Genomic DNA, 20,319 nt, shown 5'->3' with positions numbered 1-20,319 from the left:
CGCAATAGACATTAGTAAGAGGCGATTGGAGGATTGGTGGAAGAAAAGTAGGGAAACGACAAGAGACGGAGACGTACAAAAGCACAATTCGCAATAGGGGATCAGAAAGTTAGGACGCGGTAGTTCATAGTGTTTTTTTTTTTTTTTTTTTCATTAGTTAACCTAGGTAGGATATTAGGCAGCATAGTAGCAAGAGCTTGGTGGCGCAACCCACCGCCCCGTTCCAAAGGGGACGCTCATAACATCCATCCATCCATACGGGTAAGCACGCAGCCGAAATGAGCGCCTCGCCAGCCTCGCGTCGGCTGCATCTCTACCACCGAAGTGAAAGTGAGCCCGTTTCGGGTATCGCGCGCTTTCTGCGAGCGTCAAAGAATGAATCTTTATCATGAAAACAATGTTATGTCAGCCCGCATCATTACTCCTGTGAAATTTTACGGGCCCAATTCGCACTGTATCGAGATTCAAACGTGTTTTGTCTGTGCGCATTTCGTGAGCTGGCTTGGGGTGTTAGGGGCTAGTGGGGGGCTTCGAAAGAATTTCGACCACTTCGGGTTCTTTAACGCGCACTGACATCATACGGCACACGGGCGCCTTGCATATCGCCTCCCTGAAAATGCGACCGTCGTCCTCGAGATCAGCAGTCAATCACCCTATGCGTACCGTAAAACCTGTAAACTGCAGACATTACCTGATAAAGTCTGGACGTATTTACAAACCACTTTTTGTCTGCTCTTGCAGACCTGTAGCATGTCATTTTGACGCTCATATAAGCAATTTAGTATGATTGCAGACAGTGAAGCAACAGATCTGGTCATGAAATCGTTTATTTACAAGTGAGGAAAAAAAATTTACAACACACAAGGTTTCAGTGTTTTCCGTTTCTTCTCACTGCTCTGCTGATTGACACCTTTAAGCAAAAAGTGAATCCTTGTGAGGCAATAAAAACGTATAACTGAGGCTGTCAGGGTAGCAGAATGGTCTAAAGCAACCAATCTTTGACATTTAACCAATTGACTGCAAAATCTCGGCCACAGCTTTGGCATGCTAGCGTGTTACACTGAATTAAAAATTATGGGGTTCTACGTGCTAAAACCACTTTCTTATTATGAGGCACGCCGTAGTGGAGGGCTCCAGAAATTTTGACCACCTGGGGTTCTTTAACGTGCACCTAAGTACACGGGTGTTTTCACATTTCGCCCCCATCGAAATGCGGCCGCCGTGGCCGGGATTCGATCCCACGACCTCGTGCTCAGCAGCCCAACACCATAGCCACTGAGCAACCACGGCGGGTGTCACACTGAATAAACGAGTGAGTTTGTTTTCAATGGCATTGTCCAGCTTATAGAACGATTCTGAGGGATATAAAAGGCCCTCAAGGTCCCACTCTTTGGATGACTCTGGTGGAAGCTCTCTGGGTACAGGGGCTCTGGGTACAGCCACTGTACTCTGGGGATATTGCCTTTATGGTGCTTCGCAGTCTTCACAATGTGTGGGCAAAACACGCCTTCTCGCCACATAACCTGCAATGTAATAAACTAGCCGTGCGTCGCTGCGGTGCTCAACATAACTTTGGTGGTCCACAGCATCTCGCCCTCGAATGACGGTATGTCGGGAGGAGCACTCCAAAACAGGCGACGAGACCAACTGACAGCGGAGGGCGCAGGCCAGCGCGGAAGTACCACGCCGTAATACGGTAATACCAATAATACCACGCCGCGAGCAGCAGCGCCACGTTCCCCCTGGTGGCATCGGTGCGCAAGGGGGTCACGCGCGCCCGAAGAAAAGCGCCGCCGGTATTCACACCTCCCCTTCTAGCCACCCTAGCGCCGTGCTTTCCAAGCTTCGAAGCCAATCGCGAGGACCACAAAGGCGGAGTCGGTGCCACTGCTGACATCAGCGAATTCTTTCAATGAAAAACACGGCACAGAAGGGCAAAAAGCTTAATAGCGAACGTCGAAGTAGCTAGGCGTAGCCTTGCTAGTTACAGTTAACTCCGCAGTGGTGGCTACGGCTGCCAGCGGATCTGCATGCGAGCGCCGGTTCGAGGCGGCGAGGTAATCAAAATGGCGGCGGTGGTGGCTTTGACAAATTCCGTTTCGGATCTGCGGTCACGGCAAAAAGTCCGGAAAATAGGACAGCGAAGGGTTCTTGCATCCGAAGTACCAGACGTTCTTATACATTGACTCTATGGGGTATGTGGTGGTGCCGCGAAGCCACCGAATTATCGGGCGTCCGGAAAATCGGCCGTTGACTGTACACTGCCAACTCCTCCAGTGGACGACACGGCGTCAGAGGATTCGTTACGATTCCTCTCTGTCAATATAAAACCTTAGCAGACAATATAAAACCTTAGCAAAACAAGTAAGAGTCCTTACAAACGCAGCAAAGGCTACAGACGAGCTAGTACAGAAACATGACAATCAACTGGTTAAGGTGATGGGCAAACTCTTTCCGGCCCCAGGACCCATGGCCTCCACCACAGCGCCATCTATCTCCCTCCCTAAAGCCAATCATGGGGAAGGGCCAGACGGAGATAAGAATATGGCAATGGAACTGTAGGAGCTTCCGCGGAAAGCGGGAGAACCTAGAGCTCCACATTCAGAACCTTGAAAAAGAAAAACTCCCGATGTCATAGCCCTACAAGAAACCAAGAAAAAAGTAAAGGTTCGGGATTATAAAACATATGAAAACGGCAAGGAAGAAAAACCACTCACGGCCTTCTTGGTCCATAGAAATCTAACTGCAATAGAGCACGAAATTCAATCGAACGGTGCAGACTACCTCCTGATAGAGGTCATACCGCTAAAAAGAAGCGAGGCCCCGCTCTTCATTCTAAACATATATAGCACCCCCCAAGGTGGAATCCTCCCCCATAATAAAAGCCATGAACGAAGCCAGAAAAATTGGTAAAACGAATCCCCTAATAGTAGTCGGAGACATGAACGCACAACACATGGCATGGGGTTACAGAACAAATTTAAAGAAGGGTACTAGCCTCTGGCAACATGTTCAGGACGAAGGATACATGCTCCTGACAGATCCGCTGGTGCCAACTAGGATAGGGAACAGTGCGCAAGCTAACACATGCCCTGACCTGACCCTATGCAAAAACATAGTAGACGCACAATGGCACAACACGAACGAAAACCTAGGGAGCGACCATTACATTATAGAGACCACTATACCCAGCACTACGCTCAAGAAGGAAAGAAGAAGAGTGACACGAGTGGTAGACTTGGATAAATTCAGAGAAAGGAGACAGGGTAACGCAGATGGCAAGAAGATTGAAAACCTAAATGAATGGATTCACAAACCATTGAAAGACGCAGAGCACACCACCAAGACGATAGAGATAGCAGCCGAAAACAAAGCCGCTGATAGCAGATTATTACACATGTGGCAGGCACATAATAGCTTACAAAAAAGATGGATGAAACAAAAACACAACAGAAAACTTAGAATTAGAATAGCCAAACTAGAAAGAGAAATCGAAAGTCATTCTCAAAACTTAGTTAAACAACAATGGGGACAAACATGTGATCAAATGAGCGGAAAATTGGGGCTCAAAGACACATGGCATCTTCCGAGACATCTTTTAGACCCAGAAAACAGCAGAGCCGCTCACCAGAGGGATGTAGCACGCATAATTCATGCAAGCCCACTTAATGACGAAGAAATGATAACGGAATTACAAAACCGATACCTATGCACAACGAAAAACCTGACGCTTCCCAACTACAGCGGCAACCCCAACCCTGCACTTGACGAAAACATAACGGTAGCAGAGGTAAAGGCGGCCATGCAGAAACTTAGAACATCCTCCGCTCCAGGAGCGGATGGGGTGACGAACAAAATACTAAGAAATCTAGACGAACACTCTATTCAAGGGATCACGGAGTACTTTAACAAGTGCTAGAAGTATGGGTGGCTGCCAGAGATGTGGAAACACACCAAGGTAACTCTCATACCCAAGCCAGGCAAGAAACTCGAACTAAGCAACCTCAGACCCATATCCCTAACATCATGCTTAGGGAAGCTATTGGAGCACGTGGCGCTATCTAGATTACAAGACTACATGGACAAGCACAATCTCTTTCCGCACACGATGATAGGCTTCCGGCCCAACCTGTCTACGCAAGATATAATGCTCAGGCTTTCGGAAGAGGTAATAAACACACCGAATAACACCAACACTAAAGCAATAATGGCACTGGACCTCACCAAAGCCTTCGATAATGTCACCCACAATGCCATCATGAATGCCCTCTCCGACTTAAACGTGGGGGTGAGAATATACTCATACATCAAGGCTTTTCTAACCGACAGAACGGCTCAAATAACATTCGGAAGCATCAAGTCGGATACACTACAATTAGGAAGCAAAAGGCACACCGCAGGGGTCAGTGCTGTCACCCTTTCTGTTCAACATAACCCTCATACCCATGGCCAAGCTTCTTGCCGCCATACCAAACTTATCGTCGGCACTCTACGCAGACAACATCACCCTCTGGACAGTCAGGGGAAGCGAAGGTGATATTGAGAGCACGCTACAGACGGGAGCGAATATAGTGACCAGATGCGCCAGGAAAGTCGGGCTAACGTGCTTGCCACAAAAATCCGAACTCCTAGTTATCAGACACAGACCTAAGAAAAACAATCCCCCGGCACAATTGGATGTTAGGGTTGATGGTACAAAAGTTCCAGAAGTACAAACCTTGAGAATCCTGGGAATGCACATTCAAAGCAACGGGAAAAACACAACTACACTAAACAAACTAGTCGCATGCGTTGGACAAACCAAAAGGCTCATAAGACGAATAGCTAACAAACACCAGGGAATGAAAGAAACAGATTTGAGGAGGCTAGTGCAGGCTTTCGTTCTCAGCCGTATAGTATATTCTCTCCCCTATCTCAAACTTCAGGCAGCAGAAAAGAACAAGGTTGAATGCCTCATAAGACTATCGTACAAGGCAGCCCTTCATCTCCCTAAGTATACATCAACAGAAAGGCTGCTAATGTTAGGCATACACAACACGCTTCCCGAGCTAATTGAGGCGCACAGAATCGCACAGTACGACAGGCTAACCAAAAACACCCACGGGAAGACACATTCTAAGGACCTTGGATATCAGGCAATGCATAGGGACGGATGCCGTGCAAATGCCTAGAGACATACACAAGTATCTGAGAATAGATCCAATCCCGAAAAACATGCATCCCGAACACCACGAAGAAAGGAGAAAGGCGAGAGCCAAAGCCCTCCACAGGCAATATTCAAACCATAAGGAGGCAGTCTGTACTGATGTTGCAGAGCTCTGTGATCACGATGCCTTTTCGATAGGCGTCGTGGACATGGACCTAAAACCAATTTCAGCCGCCTCTGTGCAGAGCAAAAAGGCACACGAGGCGGAGGAAGCGGCCATCGCCCTAGCCATTATAAGCACTAAAGCCAACACAATTTTTAGCAACTCGAAGACAGCCGTTCGAAACTTTGCAAAAGGGAAGGTCCACAAACCTGCCAAACAAATCCTAAAACCGCAAAATTTCAACGCAAGACCCATTAGAATCATATGGGTTCCGGCCCACGCGTCGCATCCTGGGAACGAGGTGGCCCATAACTTAGCCCGAGGTTTCATCAACCGGGCAGTGGGCGAGCCGGTCCTGAGGTCGGCCAGAAAGATCTTGACCACCTATCACGAGATCACATTATATTACAGAAACAACAGAAGGACGCTCCCGCCGCCGGACAAAAGCCTTAATAAACATCAACAAGTGGCCTGGCGGAAGCTACAAACTAACACCTTCCCCAACCCCTATATATACTCCCAAGGCCTACCCAGGAGTCTACACCCCTGAATGTAAGCTCTGCGGGGTCACAAAGGCAGATTTAAAACACATTTTATTCGATTGCAACAATCTAAAACCGAAAAGAGAATGGCATCTCTCTAACGAGCAAGAGTGGGAGGATGCGGTGTCCAGCTCGGACCCAGCGGTTCAACTGCAGGCCGTCAGCTGGGCTTTGGAAGTCGCCGACAGACAGGGCCTCACGACCATAACAGGTGGCACTAGAGGAACTGATCAGACGGCCACCTCACGCACCCTGGAAGCCCACTAAAGTTTACCAAATCGTTTCTGTTGACGAAATAAAGTTGTTACCACCACCACTCTCTGTTACTCGAGCCAGCATTACCGTGACTTTCGTTCCCTTTCAGCAAAATTAATGCTCATTTTCCCTGATAGAAGCACAAATTCTCTGAGTTTTCCCTCAGTATTTTCAGACTATTCAAAATCCCTGAGAATTCCCGGTTTTCCCGGTTGGTAGACGCCCTGCTTTCTAAAGACACTTGCCCGGCGTGAAAGGGCTGCGATGAAGGTTTCGCCGGTACACGCCAAAGGCGGTGCGCTTGCGTGTGCGCAGCACTATGTAGCTGCCGATTCAGCAACTCGGATGCGTTTGCGCTGCTCTAAGTGCGTACGCGTGTACCCAATCTACTGCTGGGTGTCCAGCTTGTGCAGCTACATAATTTAATCATCTTAGTACCACGATGACCGAACGCAAGGCGCGTGACATATTCGCCTGAATAACGCGAGCATCATGTAGAAACGTGCGCAATCAATGCAAAGCATCTCAGCTATTCTCGTCATTTCGTCATGACGCTGGCATCTTTTTATGCAGCAAAACTGGTCCTACACTTTTATGACATCCTGGTGCCATTGGCTCTCAAGCGCAAACATCACAGTGGAACCTGTGCTTCATTTGTGAACCAAGCATATGCAAGGACGGAAGTTACACATAGAAATGGTTTCCGTCAATGAGCACTTTCCCCCTTTACGCAGTTCCAAGTCAATATGAGCCAACAAACTCGCGCACCACTTTATCCTGCCCAGATGGCAAACCGGAGAAAGCCTATTCACAATAGTTAAAACTATATTTGCACTGGTGGTGAACAGCTTGTCCTCGCCAAATATATTTGCAGTGCCTAACAAAAGCATGAATTGACACAGCTACACACTCTCAGTACAACACACGTTACGTTTCTAGCATGATATAGGACAGAACACAGCCCACGCACTCTGTAGGTTCATACACCTGTTGACGACCAGCGCGATCAGGAAAACAAATCAGAACGAGCATTCAGAATAGCACCCATGCATAAGCTTACCCATTGCCTGAGCTCTGTACCCCGTCAACAAAGAAAACAGCTCCATTCATACACGTTTGCACCTCGAGTACTCTTAAAATCAATCTCTAACATAAAACAAAACAAAAACCGAGTTCTTCAATGACTCGGTTGGCAACGAAACTTAGCCGAAAGATCCGAAATTCCTTGCAAGAGCTTCGCCGCATAAACTCAACGGCTAGCAGTCATGGTAGTGAGTGCGCCGAGACAGAGAAAAGAAGACAAAATATAGAAAAGAGCACAAAAAATAGCATGTGACGGTGCTCAACCAATTCGGAGAAGCAGACCTTATCTCCTGCCTCCTCGCAGCAGCGGTGGCGGCAAGATGAAAGTATGTCACTACCTTTCAGCTTTATTCAGGGACCTTAAATCGCAGCGCCGGGTTTACACTTTGCTTTCGCTGTAACTGATTGGCAAGGCTCAAACACGTTCGTTGTACATGCGATTTTGTGCCATTGAAATAACGGAAATTTTGACAGTCGCGCAGGTTTTGTTTTAAGTGAAAGTTCGTCTAAATGGGGCTGTTATATGTTGGCTTCACTTACGACAAAAGCAATGTGGCTACAAAATACAGAGAACTAGTCGAATCTCGTTAATTCGAACTTTCGGTTTATTCAAACTAACGCTGTGGTCCCGTGAAAGTTATGGGTATTACTGTGGCATAATCGTTGCTGTGTTATCGTGTTTAGCTCTTGCCATGCCACGGCCCTTGATGCGATGCCCTGCGCATGCGTGACATGCACACATATGTATATATATACTACGGAGCAATAAAGGCGGGGGTTCATTCCCGTTCATGTTCAAGACGGTGTCGTTCGACGCGAAAACACGACAATTACAATGGGCGAAAACATTCGGTAATTCGAACGCGCAAGCATTTGCGACGGTTAATTCGAATATACTGCGCTCCGACAATGCTCTCAGCAGTGCACCAAATCAAGCTGCGCCTCCGAACAGCAGATCCGCCGACAGCCACACTGCAGCAACGTTAAGCCTATCAACTTCGACGTTCGTTACCAAGCTTCTTGCTATTCGGTGCCGTGTTTACCATTGAAACGATTTGCCGCTGCTAGCAATGGCACCGACTCCGTCTTTGTAATACTCGCCAATGGTTTCTAAGCGTGGAAAGTATAACGCCTTGCATAATGCCGGTTTTTGAAAGTCAGCTTCGCCCCAGTACAGCAGTGTTACGCGGTGAAGCATACCAAAACTTAGAAGGGCAATTGTCACAGGACATGGCAAGTTTCCTTTAATTATACATACGAGCACCCAACTGTCTCCTATCGCAGTAAAAGCACCGATACGCTTAATAAGTGTACTGGCAGGCCTTTAGAGCTGTTTCGGACGTGCCTGTGGCGACTTGAGCCCTTCGGGGCATGCATTCATTTTTTAGAATTGCCCGATTTTTCGGACATTTTCTCGGTCCCTATGGACTCCGAAAAAATTGGACTTGACTTTAACTTTAAGTACATGTGAATAAGTCTTCTGGAACTTCCCACTCATGCGTTAACTCAGTGGACATGCACCACTGCAGGTAAGTCCTCCATTCAATTAGCTTCCTTTAATTCAAACTTGTTAACTTAAGCAAATTTTCAGGCCCCTTCTATGTTCGAATTATCGAGATTCAACTGTATATGCACTTCTTCCACATGCAGGACACGACTGAATGAATACAGACACCAAATACAGGTTTTGATGTTTAATATCCTTTATGACATGTACATCATGAACAAAGCAACCATTCATGCCTAGAAATTTCATCTGAAGTAGCATAGACGTATGAAATGAAAAAAAGAATCCAAGCTCTACAGACAAAATGGCTGACAACTACATCGAATTCACTTCTTACACTGTGGCATGTAACCTTCAATCCAGTGCAATCTGATCAAAATTTGTTGCACAAATTATTTCCTGTAGGCTCAATGTACTCAAAGGGGTAAAGAAAAATGGCATCAGATTCTGAGGAACAGCATTTTCAGGTGACAGTCTTGGATTATCTTGCTTAAAGTTAATCCCTCTTAGCAGAAACAAATGCATTGCCCATCGCCACAACTCATTCAGGTAAAGGCATATCATGAGAGGTTCTAATAAACATATGATGGTAGGTTCGTAACTACAAGCCACTACAAGCCACAGCTGCACATATTGCCATCATGTGCAGTTTAAACAATAGCAAAAAATAATAGTTCGGTTTTTACTAGGAGACCATGCAGTATAGTGGTGACCATACAAGGTTTGTAGTGATGAAGAACACAGTTCACGCTACTGTGACTTGCCCCAAGGGAAACTGCAGCATGCCTACCATTTTCTCAACCCAAGGAGTGCAATAGCACAACAAGCATGATATAATGTAAATCAGGAAATATCTGAATGGCTCGAAATATCATCCCAACAACAAAGCCCATAAAGATACAACAAAATAAAGCTCATTTACATGGTATATTCAATGTATTCCAAAACAAACCATACTTGCATTGAAAACAACTGTTCGAGAACACATTTAGTTTTAATGAATCTGCACAAGAGAAAGTAAGACAATGCTGCTTATCCACGACGACTGTGCTTCTCCACAAAGCACCTTTGATTAGCAGCATGAATGTCACAATAAGAGAGCCACCATTGACTTGCCACCTTGAAAATACCACTTTGGGCACTATAGCCTGCTGTCACGCAGCCGAGAACAGCACGCTACAATGCAGAACCAATAAACAAATACTTAAGAGAATGAAGACACTGACAAAAATTGAGAGCAATGATGATAGGCTGCCCAATGTCTTGGATGCCTGATGACCAAAGTTTGATGTGTCCTACTGGTGCAAAAGTAGCGCAGTGTGTACCTGAAGCCAATTAAACCACCAGCCCTCAAAAGTAACCCTACGATGGATACCAGGGTGAATATGAGGGTGTGTCTAGGCCAGCTACTTGTGGCCCAAACAGTGCTGCTTAACTTGGCGGGGGTGGTGGCGGCGGGGCTGCCAGCAGCCCAGGTAGCGCAGCCAGTGTGCTTAGGTCCACCATAGTCGTCGTAGTTGGAGTAGCCGTAGCACTGGTACTGGCACCTGAAGTGGTGCTGTCTGTGCTGGCTCCTGTGCTGGCTCCTGTGCTAACTGCAGGTGGTGGTGGCGGTGGCGGCGGCAAGCCCATGTTCATAAAGGCTCCTCCAGGGCCCCAAGGAAAGAGCTGAGGTGGCGGTGGGGGCACCCCTGCTATCGGCGTCTGCCAAGGGGCTGAAATACACAGTGCATTTTGCAGCAAATTTAGGCCAACAAAACCTACCATATCATATGCCACGACTGAACAAATAAATGAAAACCAAAGTGTCAGGCAATTCTCATACTCAAGAGTTGAAAGAAAGCAGCTGTAAAATTCCTACTTATTGTTTCTGTTTGCAGTAGAAAGCAAGACAGATGAGAAATTCAGTGTGCACAATACCTCCAGGACCTTGTGGAGGTCCTGCCATCCATGGGGGCAACCCTGATGGTGGAGGTCCAATCATAGGTGGAGGTGGGGGCACTCCAGTCATGGGAGGCATTCCTCCCTGCAGAACACACATGTAAAAAACACTGCTCGTTAAATTAAGCATTTGAAATCTACCATATGATGCCTCATAAAAATCAACACATCTAAATTAACGATTATTGAAATTTTAAAAGATTAGTGACACAAAAATTTTTGATCTTGTTTTTTCTGCTGCAATAAGTAGCTAATGACCCAGTAATCACGGCACGAAACAGCATTGGCTTCAGAGCGCCAGGCAATTATTTGGAGTCTTTTTTGTAGCGACCAGTCTAAGTTTCCGTTTGAAGAACAACGAGATGGGCCAAAGAAGGAATGCAAACACAGCTGGACACGTGATCGCACAAATCTGTGATGTGCGCACACACTCACTCGCCGGCGCGAGAGCTTCGTCTTGCTAATTCATCTGCTACCGCAAAAACCGAACTATAGGTCGGACCGGAACATAGGTCGATCCCCCAACTAACGAATTCTGAAAATGAAAAAAATCTTTTTCAATGGCAAAAGTACCAAAAGACACCCTTACCTTGAAACAAATGCGATTCCTGCACAATAGTGACAGTATTTATTTAAGTGCTGCTTGCATGTGCACCCAGCCAATTTTTAACAGCATTGCGCGACCATCGACCCGCGTGCTTGTCAGCACCTTATTAACGGCGCTGAGCGCCGTTAATAAGGTGCTGAACAATAAATGGACCTGGCATTCACAAAAGATGTGACGGTAGTCTACGACGGGACATGGATGACACGTGGTCATGCATCCCATATTGGTGTGGGCACAATAATTGAATTTTACACTGGTCTGGTGCTTGACTGCGTTGTGCTCTCGAACAGATGCCATTGATGCACACTTGGCCCGAAAGAAAACGATGAAGGCTACAGTGAATGGAAAGAGAATCACGTGTGCCAAAAGAACACCGATGCAAACTCAAGCCGAATGGAGGTCGAGGCAGCGTTGATCTTGTTCAGAAGGTCACTGGAAAGGAATGACCTCCGCTACACACCTATTGTTTGTGATGGGGATAGCCGTACTTTCCAGGCCCTTTGTGAAGACAAGGCTTATGGCAACACTTGTCTCAAAAAGCAGAAGTAAACCAATTGGAGGGAAGGGTGGCCTGACCCAAGACCTAATCAAAAAGCTCACCAATTATTATGGCATGGCCATACGTAACAATAGTGAAGTAGATGATATGCAAAGGGCCATAATGGCAACCTTCTATCATATCACTTCAACAGATAACCCTCATCATGAGCTCTGCCCTCCAGGACCCCTGAGCTGGTGCAGACACCGGGCTGCAGAAGCTGAAGGTAAAGCTCCGCCAGAGCACAAGTACAAATTGGCAACACATGTTTCAGCTGCGTTGCTGCCTGTGTATCAACGCCTCGCGGATCCTCAGCTACTCAGCCATTGCCAAGGCAACAAGACTCAGAATGCAGCCGAGAGTCTCCGCTCTGTCATTTGGTCAATTCCACCAAAAGAGCAAAATGCTTCATTGATCACAGCGGAGACAGCTGTCAATGAGGCAGTCTGCAAGTACAACGCTGGAACGCGTCGTGAATACAGACAGTTTTGTGCCTCACTTGGCTTGAAGCCAGGAAAGCATTCCCTTCAAAGAGCTGCAGAAAAGGATGCCCTACGAAAATAAAAGGCATCAAAAAAACATCAGATGAAAGGCCACATGCCTAAGAAGTCCGCTGTGCTAAGGACACCAAGGACTACAATCCTGGTGCATTTTAGAAGAGTGGAAGCAAGGCAAAACTTTGAAGGCCTTTTTCTCAAAACTGTGTTTTTGCCTTTCTGCTCAGTTTGCAGAGCTGATTCCTTTGTTACCATTTGGCCTATTCTGACTCTGTTTTTTTTTTTTTTTTGTCTTGTTCCTTGGGCTAGAGTGCAGGTTGTGACATTCTTGCTTTTAGGCCTGGACGTTTTATAAATTTATGATGTGGCTATTCGTTCACCCCGAAAGTGTGCTTGATACGAAGGTAACATAAAAAATGACACTCCAAAAATATTTGTGTAGAAAAAAAAAGCAAGAATGTCACGACCTTCAGCGTGCATTTAGCTATGCAGTCAGTACTTAACAAGCCTTCTGTCATGTTTCTTAAATTCCCCAGGCTCTTCACAAAGTTCGAGGTTGAAACATTCTGTTCAATCAAATTTAATAAAATGTTCTCAAGGTATCACTCTGAAACTTTTATGGAAGCATCAGGGAGGCAGTCTAAACATTTGTGCCAATTTTCATCAAAATCCATGAAGAAATAAGGAAGTTGATCTTCAAAGCCACATCCCCCCTTAAGGCCGATCCACACGACGGACCAAATTGCTCTTTTAGACTGCGGTCCGCGCATCACGTGATAGGACGTCACCAGTTCGTGCGTAGCGCTGTTGGCCCGCGGGCCCTCGCGGTCCAACAAATCGCCGAGGCTTTTCCCATTTCAGTTTTGGCGGCAGACCGCATGCAAACCGCAGCGATTTTGGCGTAGCCAATGAATGTTGTCCGGCAACAGAGTGTCTTCAGCCAAATCCAATCTAGTGTTTGGCTCAGCAAAAGCCAGTCAAGCCAGTCGTTTCATGTCCGCTGTTCTGCCTACACGTGCGTGAAGCACATATATTTTTTAAACACCGTGTCCTATTGGAGTGACGAGGAGGTTTTTTATTTTGTATCCCTCATTGAGCAGTTCCCGGCTTTGTGGGACTCGAACCGGAATGATAACAACGATAACACTATGGCCGAGAGTGTAGCTGGTTGGTCTGCTCTGCCATCTGCTATGGCGATCCGCTGTGTGGATGTGCTCTGCGCCGGACCGAACTGCGGCGGGCCCTGACGTCGCATCACGTGACCGATCGGCCTTTAAGGGCCGTATATAGTCCGACGTGGTGTGAGCACGTGCGCACACACGCTACGTCACGTTGGTGTGAACAACAACGTCTACAATTCGAATCACTGGTGCAGCCAACATAACCGGACGTAGGGAACTGGGCCCGACGTGCCCGACGTCAAGATGGCTCTTGCTCCATCCGCACGTTCGTCGCGCCGACTAGTGCAGAGAAAAAAAATCGCAGTTTCACCCGAAATGCGAAGCATCGATTGCGATAGCAAATTAGTAGATAGCTATACGAAGCAAGGATAGTAGTTTTATCAGCTGTGTAAACTCGTAAACATTCGCTTACCAACTAAATTAACAAATACAGCGTCATGCGTGCATAGGTAGACATGACGACTGCGGAAACTCGCCAAAAATCACTGGAGTGAGGAATCGCAGCAGTAGCAGCGAGTGAATTGTCCTTCATACAGCTCTCGCTTCAACGCAAACGAAACGTAGAAAGCACATCGCATACGAAGCTGCTGGCACTACGCGCACTCTGCCAACACAGATCACTCTGAAGATGAGGCCCACGCGAGCGCGCACTTTGGCCATGTTTGACTCCATAACACTGCGACAACGGCAACAACTTGCAGTCGTCGGTTACGAACATACTACTAAAAAACGAGCCGTCCTCAGCGTTTGCGTGGTTTTGTTCAAGGATGTAGATATCTGCCCAGTCAAAGGGGAAAATGCAAAAAACAAAAGTGATCTTCACTGTCAAATATGCATGCATACCTAAACAGGGCAGCTCACACACCTTTATTCCAAACTGCGACACGAAATAGACTTTTATGACTCCAAGATATAGCAATATTTAGGACAAGAGACTATTATCTAGCAATGAAATTGTATAAAGCATTTAATATTCAGCAGCGCCTACACTCCTTGCATACTGGAACCAGTGTGGCACAAACACAACCAGTGCAGTTTCCAGTGAGAGCCAGCAAACTGCAGCAAGAACCAGCGCATGTACCGCACAAACCAGTGCGCACCAGCGTCATGGCAGCGAGACGAGCATCTCGTACAGGGTGACTCAGCTCTTATCCAGCGTTCTCACTGGTGTCCCAGTGGCTCCCAGCGATCGCCACCGTCCCCAGCGCGATCCAGTATAAAAAAATGTGTTGCTTTCACACTCGAAGGCACTGGAAGACGCTGGTTCTTGCAATAGGGAGCTCTTTACACACCTGGGATGGCTGCCAGGGCATTCCAGTGCCAGCCATATGGGGTGGCGGTGGCCCACCCATCATTGTAGGAGGTCGTGGGCCTCCTGGGGGCATCATTCCTTTTGGTCCTGCAGCCCACTGCTGTGGTGGAGGGCGGTCCTGCACAGAAACCACCCCACCATCACGAGGGTCTCCCACAGGCACAATACTGGAAGCAAAATTTTGTGTTTTGAAATGATTTCTTCGGTACAGAAGGTGCATACACAATGAACATAATAAACAAATGCGAGTGTGAATACATATACAGTAACTGACAGACTTTTCAGACTCCAAAAATTCAGACTTGATGGATATTCTGGACTTCATAAATGCATTGTCACAGTTCCCATAGAGCTAACGCATTTTTGTGCCAGATTTTTCAGACGAAGTTAGGCCCCAAAGTTAAATTTTCTGGACTAAATCGCTCATACTGAGCCACACTACTCGGTCTTGTAAGCCACCACGTTGGATTTTCTGCTGGCTTGGCTTCCAGTGGCTTGCGCCATAGCCTCCAAGATTGGGATGTGCACGCTATCAATAGAGAGTGTGTGCCATCATCTAATCTCAGAGGCCATGCCCTCTCTTCCTTCGCTCACAACATGCTCCAGGGGACAGCACTTTTTTATTTTCTTTCATTTTTTCGGTCAGCACTATCGTCATAATCACTTGATGCAGGATCCTTTTTTTTTTTGTGCATGCATTTTTCTTTCTTGAGTTACGGTTGCTATTTTAGTAGCATGGCTCGTTTCTCCGATCTCCACCAATGAAGATCGCCAACGCAGTGGCGCTATTGTCAACTGTATACGGAGATGACTTCCCTCTTGCAGAAATCCAAGGAAATCCGGTCGCCTCCAAGCATAGTATGATGCAGGGAATTATTAGATTTCCTTAAACCCCTTTAAGCCTAACAAATTTTATTTTTTGGGGTGAACGAGTTTTTCGGACCTCAATTTTCCACACTATTTTTCGGTGCCTGCAAGGTCCGGCAATTCGGTCGGCGACTGTATTAATTAAATATAACCTTCACGGTGCAATGTTGAGACAAACTTGGTGCTACTAAACATAGCAGCCTGATTCAATTCATTAACCATTTGAAGGTCACCACCATACATGTACAACGACGACCGAACATTTTCTTTTTCCCCCCTTCGCTCTATTATGCTGGCTGCCACCACGGTGTTTCGAAAGTATTCCCGCTTGGCCTACTTTACCACCGCATGCTAATGCCCGCACTTGTGCACTTTATCATGGGCATTCTCGCAGCGCAAGATGCTCGCTCACATGGCACTCCCATAAGCGAGCGAATACATTGTTTACAGGTGCGCGCTAGCACACCAGCAATACTGCTGAGCATGTGTTTCTTTTTGTGAGGCACGCGAGAGCTTACAGAATCTTGTCTACCAATCAAACAATTAATTACTGGAAGTTTCACACTCCCATTTTTCCAATGGGTGCACATGTCATGCGTCCCTTTCACATTGGGCACACTTTCTTGAAGTCCTTGGTTCAGACATTGCTGGGATGTCACCACACCACCGTCTTCACTGGGATCGCACCCTTCGTGCAACATGATTAAAAAGTAGACAATAATATGGACTGGTTCAAAATATAGGCCCTAGCAATGCCAAGCCAATTACAATTGCAAGAACTAGTTGCGTGAGCTTTATGGCACTCGTAAAAAATTATATATGCTATTTTATCGATGTATTCAACTGTAAACTACAGTCGAATCTCGATAATTTGAACTTCGGGCCCAAGCATTTGTTCGAATTAAAAGAAGGACTTGTTTTTGAAGTATTTGTGCATTATAGCATGATGCACGAACGGTATGACTCTTGAAATATCGCAGCGCGCAAGCACACAGCAAGGGAGGACCACAAAACTGCCCATGCCGGCCAATGCTCGCTTCCAGATAACAGCAGGAAACGGAACTTCAAGAAGCAGGCTAGGCGGGCGCCAGGCCAGATGAGGGAGTTGCAAAGGGAGCGCAGTTGCAAGGAAGGGCGGGAGGGAAGTGGATTTGCTTTCCCGCCGGCTTGCTAATTATCTCTGCCACTTATTGCCACCCAAGCAGCGGAGTTGCCGAGGCTGGATTGGGCGTGCTCGTGTGTTTTTTCTTTCGTCTGCTGACAGATCTGCACTGTGTTTACCTTCTTTGTCTTGTGTTCTTAACGCGAGTCATGTCTTATCAAAATGACGAAGTCGTCGCCATTGATCATAATCATGTTGGTGTACTCCCTTTTGTTTTGGCGTCATCGCGTTCCAAAGACAAGGAGAAGGAGGTACTGGATGTCGCCTTTGCGTCCTTGTATTCAGGGTCCGTCTTGTCGTACACATTCGGATATAGCGCACTGTCTTTAACAACCTTTCCATCGGGACGTCTCAGTTTAGACACATCAGTGTAAAAAAACAAGCGCGACCGAGACTAACCAAGCCAACTAAAACAAGCACGAGCAAGAGCTGACACAAAGAGACAATAGTGCGAAACAAGCAGTCCGGCTGAACCAGATGGAAGTACGCATAGAGCGGTCGAGTGGGTCCGCATGATACAGTAAAAGCTCGTTAATTCGAATTCCGCGGGGATGCTATGAAAATTCGAATTATACAAAATTCGAACTAATGAAAGTCAGAGAAAAAAATCGCTCGGTTAAGGCGCGTATACAGTCTGACGTGGCGTGAGCACGCGCGCACACGCTACGTCACGTTGGCGTGAACAACGTTTATGCTTCGAAGCTCTGGCGCAACCAACGTAACCGGACGCGGCCAGCGCGGTCCGACGCGCCCGACGTCGAGATGGCTCTTGCTCCATCTGCGCGTTTGTCGCGCTGACTGGGGCGGAGAAAAAAAAAAAAAAAAAGTCTCCGTCTCGCGCGAAAAGCGAAGCACCGATTCCGATAGAAAATTAGTAGATAGCTATACGAAATAAGGATAATAGTTTTATCGGCCGTATAAACTTGTAAGCATGCGCTTACTAACTAAATTAACAAGCACTGTGTCACGCGCGCACAGGTGAGCATGACGCATCTCGCTCGATGACCGCGGAAACTCGCTGAAAAACGCTGGAGTGAGGGCACGCAGCAGTAGCAGCGAGCGAATTGACGTTCGTACAGCCCTCGCTTTAACGCGAACGAAACGTAGAAAGCACATCGCATATGTGCCACCGGCAATACGCGCACTACTTTGGCCACGTCGCAGATCGCTTTCATGGCCGCGCGGCCGCGCCAAGCAGCAGCCGCCTCAGCCGCCGAAGATCGTCCCCCGGTCCCTCCCTCGCCTCACCCCTCTGCCTCGCGCGCGACAAGAGAGGGCGCGCTCCTCCCCACCTTCCCCTCTCGCGCACGCGAGATTGAGTTGCGTTCGCCGGCTCACCCTCGCACGCTCGTACGCAAAGAACATGGCGCGCGGCGAGGGCGTTATCGTCCTTGCCGCTGATCGAAAAAGCAAAAGCTGCGCGACCCGCGAGGCGACGCCAGCGTGCTCCCGCGCTCTAGCACTCTCCCCATCCACGATGATGCGGAGTTCGAATTATCTGTGGCGGTGCGGATTTCAGTGTGAATTAGCGGGATGTGTTACATATTGCTTTCAATACATTGTGGGACGGACCGCGGCAACTAATTCGAATTATCCGAAATTTCGAATTAACGAGTAGTGAATTAACGAGCTTTTACTGTACTAGTTTCCTGTGCGCACATCACTTACAGTCGACTCCCGATAATTCGAAGCCACTTAATTGGAATTTTCAGTTAATTAGAAGTGAAGTGCTGGTCCCGTCAGTTTTGCATGTAATCCTATGGAAGGAATCGCTCGATAATTCGAAGTCCTCATCCAGTAATATTGTTTAATTGGAAGTTAATTTTCAGCCGGGATCCTCGAGGTGACCGTCATTCTTTGGTAGAATGTGCAATTTTTTCAAGTGCTGCAACAGCTCCGTGTTCCGCGTTGGTGGCTTCGCCACCGCAGCCGTCCGCAACGCCGCCCTTCTTGAAGCGGCGCGATTATTCATTGCTACGGCTGCCGTAGCCTCTGCGATCAGCTCCGGCGGCGAAGCGGTTGCCGCGCGTCACCGGAGCTGATCGCGGAGGCCACGCGGATGCCATAGGTGCACGCAGCGCTGCATACTGGCAGTGGCGAGATTGTGCGAGATTAGGCTTGCAGCGTGCGGCACGCGCAGCGTATGTCGAGGCGTGTGCTGTGGCGTGTGTTGGTTGAGGGCCTTTGTGCGTGTAGCTCATTGGCTAGGTTGTTCCGCGGGTGATCCTACGCATCAGAATTGACTGTACATAGTCGCACAGTTGATAGCCATGGCAAACCGTGGCTCTTATCGCACGCTCGACCTGGCAACAAAAGTCTAGGTTTTGAAGGAAGTTGAGAAGGGAGGTGCCGCTAAACAAGACATAGCGCGGAAGTACGGGATCAAGCCGAACACGCTCTCAAACTACATCAAGAACAAGCGCACAATAATGGATGCATTTGAGAACGACAAGTTCAAGACGTCTCGGAAGCGAATGCTCACCGGCGCTTACCCGGAGTTGGAGAAGGCTCTGCTGGTTTGGAATAGGGAGGCCCGGAGCAACAAACTTCCTCTCAGCGGAGACATCATTGCGATGAAAGCCCGAACGCTTGCAACAATGTTGGGGATCTATGACTTCGTTTCGTCAGATGGATGGCTGACACGCTTTAAAGATCGCCATGACCTGGTCTTTAAGAGCGTGTGTGGTGAAAAAGCGTCCGTTAACCAGGAAACATGCGCCACATGGAAGGACGGAAAGCTGCGTGAATATCTCGGCAAATACAGACTGGAAGACATCTTTAATGCAGATGAGACTACACTCTTCTATCGGCTTCTACCATGACATTCAAGGACGACGACTGTGCTGGGGGCAAACGCAGCAAGGAGAGGGTGTCGGTGCTGATCGTGGCAAACATGACTGGCACGGAACGATGTCGCTTACTTGTGATCAGGAAAGCCGCCAAGCTGAGGTGTTTTAAAGGCATAAAGATGGTGCCTGTGGACTATGAGTAGAAAAGAAAGCATGGATGACGGCCGAAATCTTCAAGAGCTGGATAACGAAATTGGACCCCAAGTTTGCTTCTTCGAATCGCAAGGTGTTGTTCCTTGTGGATCACTGCAGTGCTCACGTGAATGTGCCAGCCTTAAGTGCAATACACCTCGCATTTGTGCCTGCAAACACAACAGCTGTTTTGCAGCCAATGGACCAAGGCATCATCAAGAATGTTAAGGTCCTGTACAGGCGGCACCTCCTCGAGCGCATGATTTTGTGCATGAATAATTCCGCAAAATACGAGGTGAGCCTGCTCAGTGCCATTCACCTGTTAGCGCGAGCATGGGATCGTGTGAAGCAAGAAACAATCGCAAACTGCTTCAGGGCTAGCGGTTTTGTGACAGCTTCTTCGGAGGATGCCTCTGCAATTTCATCGGAGGAAGCGTCAACAAGCGAGCTTGACAGCACTGATTTTGGTGATGCTCTCGGGGACGTCAATTTTGAAGATTACGTCGCCATAGACAAGGCAGTCGAAACGTGCGGTGC

General features: G+C 47.6%; 1 protein-coding gene across 1 annotated transcript in view; it reads right to left on the bottom strand.

Moving 5' to 3' along the window:
• Positions 1 to 8,868: 8,868 nt before the first annotated feature.
• Positions 8,869 to 20,319, bottom strand: part of LOC126547601 (uncharacterized) — a 56,887-nt gene continuing 45,436 nt past the window's right edge. Inside the window, exons 8-10 of the mRNA XM_050195489.3 lie at positions 14,753 to 14,890; positions 10,617 to 10,722; positions 8,869 to 10,411 (exon numbers count right to left, since the gene is read on the bottom strand). Coding sequence (XP_050051446.1) covers positions 10,128 to 10,411; positions 10,617 to 10,722; positions 14,753 to 14,890 — 528 coding nt within the window. The 3' untranslated portion in view covers positions 8,869 to 10,127. The remainder of the gene's footprint in view (positions 10,412 to 10,616; positions 10,723 to 14,752; positions 14,891 to 20,319) is intronic.

This window comes from Dermacentor andersoni, chromosome 1, assembly GCF_023375885.2.
Source record: "Dermacentor andersoni chromosome 1, qqDerAnde1_hic_scaffold, whole genome shotgun sequence".
Taxonomy (NCBI): Eukaryota; Metazoa; Arthropoda; class Arachnida; order Ixodida; family Ixodidae; genus Dermacentor; species Dermacentor andersoni.
This window is presented reverse-complemented; position numbering and strand designations above follow the sequence as displayed.